The sequence below is a fragment of the Choloepus didactylus genome, chromosome 12 (genome assembly GCF_015220235.1).
Source record: "Choloepus didactylus isolate mChoDid1 chromosome 12, mChoDid1.pri, whole genome shotgun sequence".
NCBI lineage: Eukaryota > Metazoa > Chordata > Mammalia > Pilosa > Megalonychidae > Choloepus > Choloepus didactylus.
The window spans coordinates 101,304,022-101,316,138 of record NC_051318.1 but is presented as its reverse complement, the minus strand read 5'-3'; the positions used below and the strand labels follow the sequence as shown (position 1 = coordinate 101,316,138).

General features: G+C 37.6%; 1 protein-coding gene across 2 annotated transcripts in view; it reads left to right on the top strand.

The window, feature by feature from the left end:
- The window catches only part of INTS6 (integrator complex subunit 6), a 97,983-nt gene extending 94,223 nt beyond the window's left edge, over positions 1-3,760 (top strand). For both annotated transcript variants that reach the window (XM_037799678.1, XM_037799679.1), the window contains 3 exons: positions 167-541; positions 1,411-1,504; positions 3,135-3,760. In XM_037799678.1, the coding sequence (XP_037655606.1) occupies positions 167-541; positions 1,411-1,504; positions 3,135-3,228 (563 nt within the window). In that variant the 3' untranslated portion in view covers positions 3,229-3,760. The remainder of the gene's footprint in view (positions 1-166; positions 542-1,410; positions 1,505-3,134) is intronic.
- Positions 3,761-12,117: the final 8,357 nt, after the last annotated feature.

Here is a 12,117-nt window from a genome sequence, read left to right as displayed (position 1 = left end):
CATTAAAATCTTGTTTGGTAAAGCTTAAGAACCATATCACATTATTTGTTACTTTTCATTAGTCAAGGAAATCACAATTTGCCATAGACGGTCTTCTTTTTAACTTTCTTTACTATGTGCTTTGAGATGGGTTGTTACCATTTATTTTCATTATCTTTGTTTTTAGTTTCAGAAACCACTAATGATTCAACAATGGATGATGTGGTTGAAAATCATGTTGCAGACCAACTTTCACCGGACATTACCCCAAATGCTTTGGATACTGAATTGTCAACATCCTCTTCTCCAGCCAGTTTACTGGAGCGACCAACCAATCACACCGAGGCTGTTGGTCATGACCATTTAGGAACTAATGACCTTGGTGGTGGTGGATATTTAGAAAATCATGAGGAACCACGAGATAAACAACAATGTGCTGAAGAGAATATACCAGCATCTTCACTCAACAAAGGAAAGAAATTGATGCATTGCAGAAGCCATGAAGAGGTCAACACTGAGTTAAAAGCACAAATAATGAAAGAGATCCGAAAGCCAGGAAGAAGTATGTATAATTAGACGCAAACCTCAAATATGATTTCTGTGTGTACTCAAAAGGAAAAAAAAGGGTAAAATGAGCTAAAATGTAGTCAAAATAACTAAAAGATCAGTCTTGAACACTATCTGTTCGTGGATATATAAGACTTGGAAATTCATTCAGCCAACCAGTACTTAATGGGTACCCACTGAGTCCCAAGTAGCACTGTCTCGGTGTGGGAGGCAGGAAAGGCTGGGAGCAGAGGAAGAATACCCAGATAAATTGCACACAGTTCCTGCCGGAGGACGCGCTCATGATCTTAAGTATTCTTACCAGCAACTGGGATTTCTAGTGTAGCAGCTAACCCAAAAAGATGTCGTCAAGATTAAGTGGCTTTGTGTCTATAAAGCTCTTGGCAGACTGCCTACCGCTATCTACAACTTAAACTCAGGTGGTGACCAGGGATGTGTTCAGACCAGAAAACTACAGTTAGGAACACTGTGTATCTATTGCGTGAACACAGAACTTTGTGGAAAATCATGTCAATATTATTGGCATTTGTTTAGAAGATGTTGGCAGATGAAACTCAGTTCTTGCCTTTTAGGATCTTTGAGTCCTTGGCAGAATTTTATGTGCAAACTTGAAACTGAAATAGCACTCTTAACCTGATTTTTTTTCCCCTCCATATACCCTCATGTTAGCTGTAGTTTAGAATTGTAAGGATGGGTTTTTATCAAAGCCACTTGACTTTTAAATAAGCAGTAAAATTTTTATGTAGAATATTTTTGTTTTTGCCTTAGTATAGCTTAATATAATAAATTGCAATAGGAAAATACTGAATAAGGGTACAAATGAAAGCCATTTAATAATTTTTCTGTTTTGCTTCTCATTTTAAGAATATGAAAGAATCTTCACTTTACTGAAGCACGTGCAAGGCAGCTTACAAACAAGACTAATATTTTTGCAAAATGTCATTAAGGAAGCATCAAGGTAAGTAAACTATTGCAGCTTGATGATGAAATGAGTCCCCAATCTATATAGTTAGTATTTTATCTATTTTTGTGTTGTTTATACATGTATGACACACCCACACATATAAAAGTTCTTCTCACTTTTTTTTTTTTTGTTTTTAAGCTTATTAAAAGAAGTTCACTTAAAAAATAGCCATCCACAAATTCTTCAGAAATTGTGAACAAGTTCCTTTTCTCCCTGCAAATTACTAGATACTTGCGTAATTCTCATTTATCCTACTTTGTGGCTTTTTGGTGTCTTTATTTTTTTCCAGCCTTTAATTTTTCTCCTTTATATAGGAATATATATTTGGACCACAGTTAATATTAATCATAACTGAATGCAGGAATGTAGTTCATTGTATTTAGTAATTAGTGGGCCTTATTTTGATTGCTTTAGCAAAAGGATTGTGGATCAAGGTTATACATGATAACTAGGAAGTGCAGTTAATTGAGAGAAGTGTACTTATATGTATTAAAAAGTACAATAAACAATTTCTTATTTTTCCTCCAAGACTTTCAGAATTTTAGTATTGTTAAGAAAACTTAGTGTTTGTCCATTTGACCTTCCAAATGTAAACATACCTACCCTTTAATAAGCGCCCCCCCCCCCACTCTTCTGTGCCACACATAACGGCTTGAGAGCAGTTAGTTCTTGTTTTTCAGTTTTTCTCTTTTGAGTGACTCGCGCATAGGCCACTTTAACTGGATATCCACTAGGTTAGTCAAGCTAAGGCTGTACGTTTTCATATATAATTTTGAGTAACCTGTTCTGCCGTTTGTGGTGATGTTCTGTCGGATCAGACCTCAGCAGGGACCCAGCTCTGTTTTGGGGCATCTGGCTGGTACCTGCACTCAGATTTTGCCCCCTTGTAGAGAGTTGTGTAAAAATATGGTGGCTATATTCATATTAGCTTATAAAGGGAGAGAGGGACTATGCAGTGTTCTTGGATATTCTAAAAAGCCCAAAGAGTATTAAAACTTATAGATGGATGCAGTTTTTAATTTGAAATTAGTCTTCTGGTTATTACTGAAATTTTTAAAAATTGCCATTTGTTCTTTAACACTTTGCTATGTCCTGTATTATGATGTCTAATCATCCCATCCTTGATTTATGAACTTTTTAATTGTAATAGTAGAACAGCATGGTTTTTAAGTGCTTTTGCCCAACTCTCATTTCTCCTTCCATTTTGTGTGGGATTATATTCATATTTTGGTCACATTCCTTTCAACATTCATCTTTCAAAGAGTATTGCTAATGGAGCAATTGCTTTGGGAGCCCAAATTATGCTAGACTGTTTGCAACCCTTATATAGTAGTTTTTTTCTTTATTCTTTATCTTCTTGATTGCGGAAGGAATGGTCTCTTTCCCATCGCATCTAGATCTAGATTGTTTTCGGGACAAATTATATATAATACTGTACTGATTCAGTAATCTAGTAATCTTCCAACAGATTTTATGTTTCATAGAATGCTGATTTTTATTTTCATTTTCATTGAAAAATCTTCCCAAAGCAGTATCTCATTTCTTTTTAAAACATTATTCTGGTATATAAAACTATTCATTAAAAAGAAGTTTGAGAGTGATAGTACTTAATTTTTTCATACAGGTTTAAAAAACGAATGCTAATAGAACAACTGGAGAACTTCTTGGATGAAATCCATCGAAGAGCCAATCAGATCAATCACATTAATAGCAATTGAAAGAAAATAGAATGTGGCCATTAATTTCACTATCTTCTCCAAATACAAAGTAAATACAAGACTGTTGTGATCTTGCTTTCTTTTTTTGACATGCACTGTTGGTTATTTGAGATACTAAAAGCAAGTCTACAGATCTTTTTTCCATCATTTTACAGTGACCTTTTCTTCATTTTGGTTTATTTTTGTAATGTGAAAAGTATCACTCTAAAAAACATTTTTATTTAACAAACTAAAAATATTCCTCCAAATCTCTTGCTTGTCATTGACTCTTGCGTGTCAATTTCCCTCAGGTTCTATTTTCTTAAACCAACCTTTAAAATTGTCACCTCTATTAAGGTTGAACTTTGCCAAAAAAATAAATAAAAAAGAAGTTACTTTGTAATTTTTGGGGAAAAAAGCACATACATTAAAACTAGGTGATGTTTTGTATATACAGTTATTTTGGATATATTATTGTAAGTTGTACAAATGTATTTTGAAGAATATTTAAGAAAAGCACTTTTGTTATTCCATCAATAAATGCTCTATTTTACTCTTGTGTGGTTTAGGAATAATCACATTTAAAGTCATCATTTTAAAAAAACTTAAGGTAATGGAATATTAAAGGCCTTTCTTTTTAAAAAGCATTAGAAAAATACACCACTTGAAAATCGTATTTGTTAAAAGTAATTTTAATTACATGCTGGATAATCTGCATTGTCTTTTTACTGCAGGTCCCTTGGTTTTCTTGGCTACACCACTGTACTCTCATTGTTACCTAGCTAATGAAAGCGACTGTAACTGTGGCCCATAGGCGGACGCTGTCAGAAGTGTTTTAGAAAGCAGACAGCTTTAGAACATCACTGGTTCCCTTGCTTCCCTTCAACCCCTTTTCCCTTCTCACCAACTGCGTGATGGCACTGAGTTGAAGTAGATTTGGGGTACTAAACCTCCTTAGCGTAGGTTACTCAGCTTCCGAAGTGCAGCCGTTAGTAGCTTGATGCCATCCTTACAAAGGCCCACAACAAACTGGGGGCACAAGGGGGATCTCTTGGTTCTGCTCTGCTTTTCTCACAAACTCAGTTTTACGTGGAAGCCAAGTGGAAAGGACGCAGGTTTGAGATGACCTTGCTCGTGATTGTTTTGCAGTCCCCCTGAGTTCCCTGAGAGGAGAAAAGCTGGTACCCTTCATCCTTCGCCCTCAGTTTACCAGGGCTTGGCGTCCTCGCTGAGGGAACCGTCCTGCACCGTCCTGCGTCCTGGCTCGCTGACTCGTCCGCCACTGCTGTGCCTTCGGTGTTTGAGGGTGGTGGTAAACCAATAAAAAGGGTTGCAATATATTTGGATTAAGAGAGGATGAAATAAACTTACCATAGAATGATAACAGATTTGAAGTATTTTCAGGTTCATAACATTTGGAAATCATCACATATCCTTCTTATACTTTAGTAAGAGCATCTTTTATATATAGTTCAAGTGTGGAACAAAATGAAATTGTAACTCAGTGATGAAAAGCACAGAAGAAAATGAAGAACGTGCTTGTTGAGGTGGGCTAACGTAGTCAAGGGGTGTGACAGGCTCCTAACACTCAAGACAGAGGAAAAGAAGCATTTAATGTAATGTCATACAGATTCTTTAAACCTTTTTTTACCTTTGCAAAATACCTTTAAATAAAGCAGGATATTATTTAAGCGTGGACTTGTTAACGGTAATAGCCTGCAGCCACATTGTAAATTTGAGAGTGTAAGAAAATCTGGAATATATCATTTGGTCTTAAATTATGTATGTTGAGATTCTGAGATTAATAGAAGGGATTATCCAGTGTTCAGTAGTTTTCCTTATTGAAAAGTTCTTATTTCCACTTGACAGGTTGTTCATGAGGTCCTTTTAATCGATTTTGTGGGATGAATCCTAGAGGGCATTGTGAAGTAGCTTTTCAGTCTCCTCATGTTGTTTTTTCTCTGCTACCATACTCTTCACATCAAGACTTAGTCACAAGGTTTGAAACAAATCAAAACTAAAGCTTAATATCCCATCTCTTGGGCTTTTTTGCATTTTAAAAAACTACGGGCATATTAGCTAAAATAGTGAAATTCTAACTGTAGAATTCTATTTGTAAGCAGAGGAGAAGGGGATGTATTTGGGGGGATATCATGTCTTTCAGGCCCTTCAGATCACTGAATGACTTGAGGCTGGGCAGATGATCTCTCTGCAAGTTTAATCTTGAGATTAAGGTCATTTTTCCTAGTGTTAACTTCTGTGTCCCATCTGTCAATTGAGTCATTAGTTGTCCTCATCAGTAAGATTTGCCGGTTTGGTTTCCTGAAGGCTGAAACTTACTTCTTTCTCTTCAATTCCTCTGTCGCCAGAAGAGTGACCACTTTGCCTTGTGCAATATGGGCAAGTGCCTCCCAAAAAAAGCTAAATAAATTCAGATGACTCCAGGATTTATTTATATTTGTGGTGGCTTATTGACCAGATTTTGGATCAGCCTTAAATTTTTGTTCTGAGTACTGAGGCAGTTCTGAATGTTCACACCATGGAAATAGTGGCATACCAATGTCTAGAGACATACCAGTGTCAACAGGATTTGACACTGTTTTTATGTAGTTGAATTCCAAGAAAGGAATCCTTCCTCTTTTAACTGTAATCAACCTTTATTGGTTATCAGCTTTTGACAATGACCTTTCTGTTCACGTTTAGCCCTGTCTCTTTTTTTTTCTGTCTTTCATTTTTGGACATACATCCTTTTCTAAGAGAGGGCTCTCTGCTGCCTGTTCTGAGGGATGTAACATTTTAGTCTAACCTGCAAGGGGTTGCGATGGTCATGGTGAAATCCTAGGAGGTTGCGTTCTATTGATGGACTTGCCCCTCACCTCCAAATATTCCCCAAATTGATGATTTTCTAGTGAATGGTCATCTTCATCCTTTTTTGTCACAGAAGTGTTCCTTTGATTTCTAGCACATCATGGCAGTATGCCAATGATTCTCAGATAATGATTTTGACAGTATTTAATTTGTGTAAAACCTATGCATAGTTTTCGATATTCTAACTTCTAACGTTTTTTTTCCCTCTCCATCAATAAAAATAATGCTTGATGTGTAGTTAAAGTAGATCTACCTTTGCTTGATTTTATTAGAAATGTTCCATCCTATTTCTTTTTTTTTTTTTTTAACTTTCCCTTCTTTTTTTAAATCAACTGTATGAAAAAAAAAGTCAAAAAGAAAACAAACATACAATAAAAGAACATTTCAAAGAGACCATAACAAGGGAGTAAGAAAAAGACAACTAACCTAAGATAACTGCTTAACTTCCAACATGTTCCTACTTTACCCCAAGAAAGTTACCCAATATAGCAACATTTCTGTGAACTTGCTCCTACTATATCCATCAGAAATTAACAGACCATACATCCTATTTCTTTTTAATACATTATTTGGACTTGCCAACAGCTGGTTACTGAGAATCTCTTCCTCTTCAGGCTGATTGCCAGAGGAGACGGGGAACATTAAGCAGATTAAACTTGAAAGAGAAATAATTTGAACTCTTTGTTCAATGTTGTTGAAGTTTCAAGGATGTTTACTTGTCATTCCTGATGTGGTCGAGCTTTGCCTGTTTTATGCCATCTTTGGATTAAGCTGAGGTTGTACAGTGGAATTTAAAAATACTAGGGCAAACATCTGATTTTTACTTAATTGCAGCAAGCTTGAGAAAGATACTGGGTCTACTCAACTTTTCAACAGAAAACAGTATAGAAATGTAGGTGCATTCATTAGAGTACTGGGTTGCTAAGAGACCAGAGGACATCTCTCTGAGTACTCTAGCGGCCTAGGGAGACTGCCTGCCTTCCTGAAACGCTGGCTGAGCTCAGAAACAACTGAAAAAACAGGCAAGACCTTGAAATTGTTACTTTCACAATTTTTCTAAGTCTCTCCAGAAGTAGAATCCTTCCCATTCTTTTTTTTTTTTTTTTTTTTTTTTTAATCTACATCAATTACAAATGAGCTGCAAGAAAGGGAAGGCAAAAAACAGTGAGGATAATATTTTCTTTATAGTTCTGAAATAGGCCCCTTTCTCAGGATACAAGACGCAGCAACAGGGAAGATTCTGGAGCACCATAGAAACTAGCTGGAAGGAATTTTTGTTTTAGGCTATAGCAGAGAAATGAGCCTTTGTTGCTAGAGAGATGTTGATATATTTATCTGAATCCTATCCAAAAAATACTGTAATACCTGTGTTGGATTCTTTCAGGAAAAGATGAATGGCTGATATGCTTTAAAAAGTGTTCTAAGATCTTTTCAGTAACAACAGCTGCAGGAAAGATAAAGAATAGAGGAATCCCATTGTGTTTTCCATCCATTTGAAGAAAGTCACTATTAAAAATGGATTAAGAAGTCAGTTATAGCCCTTGAAAAACAAAAGCATCCAAGTGACATTTAATTGTTTAGTGTGATGATGGAGGTACAAACGGGAAAAGTAAAGGGGAAATACCACTTAGCCAAGCCTCTTAGTTTCAAAGCATTCCAGTGAGTAAATTCCTTACTGAAGGGAGTTGTTAGAATGATTCCATTCTTTGTTTATGGGATAATGGCACAAATGCTCTAAAGATGGATATCTCTCCCTTCACCTTTCACAAACATTTTGCTCTCTGTTAACATAATAGGCTTTTTAAAAACTGCACCTGGGGTTTTAAGTTGAAAGGTTTACAAGTGTAAAGTGAACTGGGTAGATTCAGGGAAGGTAGATGTGAGCGATCCATGGGGCTGGGTGCCACCGCGCCTCCCCCCCCCCCCCACTCCCCGAACACCCCTGTGCTGCACATGCCCTGGTGCATCCTTGAAAACCTCATTCGGCCTTATGGATCATTTCTGAAACAGAGAAGCTATTTTGCTCCAACCCAGGAAGTAATAAAAGTGTGAGTTGCTGATTTGCAATGTTTGATGCATTTAGTTTAAGGATTTGTGTATATTTTAAAAGAATAAATGTACTTTAAAATTTTATTTATAGTATCCAGTGCTGCTTACTGTGTAGCTATAGAGAGATTGTTTAGAAAGTTCCTGAAGCTTAATATGTTATGCAACTTTCAAAACCTCAAATTTGGTAAATTTATCTAATAAATAATCTGCCCTCCAATTATATTCACATCTATGCCCATTTTTTTCAATAATTTAAAAAAATGATTTCTATGTAATATTGGAATGTTTCCTTCAGCCAGTATTTCTAAAACTTCAGTGGCCATAAGAATTGCCAGGGTACTTCTTAAAATGTGGATTCTGGAGCCCAGGAACCTGCATTTTTAGCAAGCATCTGAGATAATTTCAGTGCCTCCTTGGACTGCATTTTAGAGCCACTTGTAAACGACAGTCACAAGCTTGTATTATGGACTTTAAAAGTCCTAATTCAGGGTATTGAACATGTCTAATTCTGCATGACTACATTCTGTATACTTAAAGGTATATCAGGGATGCAATTGGCTTGCCTCATGGGCTAGAATCTGCAAAGAAAATGAGAAGTTAGTACTATAATTGTTCTGTGTGCTAACAGTTTCCAAAGATAGAAGCTTAGCAAATAGGAAGTATGAGTGATAACTTAGGGGAATTGACAGATTTTTCTACTTTAACTGTTAACTATTTTTAAACAACTCCCCACAGATGAAATGATACACAATAAAGAAAGACTCTTTAGAACTAGAAGAAACTTTAGAAATGGTTCAGTCTACCCTCAGCGTAGAATGACCTAAGTCATCTGTGATCGCACACCTGATAAGAAGCAGAACCGGGAATATGCAGATTTCTAATTGCAAGCTCCCTATCCACTTACACGTCACTCCTACACACAAATACCAACTAATGCCCTTCAAAATGTGTTTTCTCGCCAACTGTAGCATGCCACGGGGAAGGAATCTGCGGCAAGAGTATTAAACAAAATATTTTGATGTCCATGTTGTATTTTGGGGGTTATGTTCCAAAAACAACTTTATTTTTAAAAGCCTGTGTAGCACAACACAGGCTGTAGCTTGTCAACCCCTGCACTACAATTTAAGTTCATCACTTTCTATTAACATTTTTTTAATTTAATTTTTTTAAGTCCATGTTGTATTTTTAGGGAGCTTTGTTTCATCTTAGACTAATATTAAACTTGGTTTGCATTTTTCAAGCACATATGAGGAGGTGGTCCATGAATGTGGTGAGAATACAACCATATGGTGCATTTCATCCATCTTGATAATAAGGAACACACACAAGATTCTGAGTTGGCTATGTTCATAGTAAGGGACAAGGGCCATAGGAAGGGAAAAATCAATGGAAACATTCATTTGGCATTACTTGTCCTGAAACCAGTGAAGAATCGTATTTATTTTAGCAGTTGCTTTTTTTCTGCAGAATCTTTGTGAGAGAAAAAAAGTTGTGTATAATCTAACAATTAGCCCCCTCACTGGCTCTTTGAGCAAACTGAATGCAGTGCCACAATTCAAAAGAGGACTTTGTGGATAAAGAACAGCTCATTGACAGTGGTGACAAGGACTTGCTAGTCTGTGAGACTTCGTTACCGTCTGGTATGGTATCTGAACATTTTTCATAAATGATGAGATGAGCAGAGGTTCACTCTGAAACCCCTTATCAGCTACATTACAGTCCATGTCTTAAGCATGCAGTGGGATGACAAGTCTTTCGTTAGAACGCCTTGGTTATCGCAGCACATCTAAACTGCAACTGTAGAGTGTGATGTAAATAGCTGCCCCCACCAGGCTACAGGAGTGGCCTAGCGATTGACATGTTTGCACAGCCATAAGCTAAGACACGCTAGCCTGTCGTACCCCAGTAGCAGTAGCTTTCAAATTTTATCTCTGGTAAGAGTTTACATTTCAGAAGCCTGGCAGTTGTGATCAAAATGAGAATTCAGGAGTCATATGTGGGTTTGCTCTTTGCCTGATAGTGTATTACAGATCCCTGTTTGCTAATTTGTGCTAAGTAGCTATTGAAATGTTATGCAACGGATGAAATCAATCTAGAAAAGGCCAAGCACTGAAGGATTCTGGCTTTGGGCTAATCCTCTCCTGCAGTGTTGGCAGCTGCTGAGTGCCATGGAGAGCCATACAACCTCTTTTCCCAAAATTTGTTCCCAAGATTATTTATAGGTTGCTATTTGGTAAAGAGGTTTCCATGATTGGTTAAATGTGAGAAATTCAGTTTAAACCATGTTGTGCTTTTGTTTTTAGTAGGGGACTTGTTGGACCTGCTATTTGCTTGTGTTCATACTAAATCTCTACAGAAGATTATAATATGCAGTGTTTAACCGTGGAACCAACCAAATCACCTCTTCTCCCCAAATATACTGCATTTGCATTCTGGGGAATGCACCTTGAGAAGCACTATAGCCCACCAGAAACCAGTTGGCCCCTGCCTTACATTTCAGTATCAAAGCAAAGGGGCAAGACTTCCTACCGTCCGTCCTGGCATACTCTCCGCTCTTCTTCCGTAACGTCTTCAGCTGGTGTTTACATGTTTATCTTCCTTTTTAGACTTAGTTCCTGGAAGGCAGAAACTGTCTTACTCATCTAAAATATTTCTTTAATTTGCCAACTAGCATAATAATGCTTGGTACTTCTATGTGCTCAGTAAATGTTGGGTGAATGAATAGTATTTGCGCCTTTACCCCCTTAAAAGCAGGTGTGGTAATGCTACTGTGTTCTTTAAACTGATTTCACTTGTAAGGAAATGGTGCCTCTAGAACCAGAGGGGCACAGCAGAGTGACAAGTGCCACCCAAGCGGTTGCTCCAGGTTCCCCTTCCCATCGTTAGTGGGGGCTTCGCCATCATTTTTTGTGTGTGGTTGGCCGTACTCTCAAAGTGGTTTAAGATATGTCATGCCAGGGCATCGTATAAACACAAGATTTGCAAAACATAAACCACTGTCTCTACGTTTGCTCCTCAGCTCCTCCAAAAGCAGGTTAAACATATCATTTGCGGTTTCTTTGTCTTTCCAGTTACTGTTACCATTTACTATTGGCAGAGTTGGTGGCTTTTGAAAAGTGACTGCCAGAACTTGCTTCTAGTTTATCTTTTTCATCTTGTCGCTTCGTTGCTTAAAGATGGAGGGAGTAGGATACCGAGTGCTCAGAAGCATCTGAAATGGCCTCTGAAACCAGGCTGTGGTTAGTGGCTCTCTCCACTCCTCCCCTAGCCCACACCCCATCCATTTCTATTTCAGTCTGACCAGAAGCCTGGTGTGGCATAAATTAACTGCAGTTCAGTTACACCAAACACCTACGGCTGGTTTGCTCGTTTAATTGTAACAGAGGGCTCGTACTTGCTGAGAAGAGATTGGAAATGAATTTCCCCACTTGTACAAGTCAGGAACAAGAGTTGCTTTAGGTTTCAGATTGGATTAGGGGGCATGGATCTGCTGATTCTTTAGGAAGTGGGATTGCTCTAGGAGAGTGTCTCTAGCTGGTATTGCCTTGTGTAAAGGAACCTGGAATTACTCTTAAGGCTTCAAATGGGGGGTAGATTATACCCTGGGCTCCATAGGGTCTTGAAATGATGTTGAGCAAGTTCTTCAGGCAGCAAAAAAGATACGATGCCAAGAAAGAAGAGATGAGTGACTTAAATGGAGTAGGTGAGCTCTAGTAAAATAATTCTGGGCTTTGGAAACAAATGGAAAGACGAGGCAAATGTTCCCTGTGGTTGTCAGGCTTCCTGTGTGGTAACCCCTTTGTAGCGGAGGAAGAGACCATCATTTTCTGATCACTTACTCTCTGCCAAGCTCTCTGTTGATACTTTGCTATGTGTTAAATAATTTCATTTCCATAATTAAGATGTGAGGTGGGTGGTGGCTGCCCCCCTTTTAGGAATGAGGAAATGATTTCTTGGAGAGATTCATTGGTTACATACCTAGACTTAAGTCAA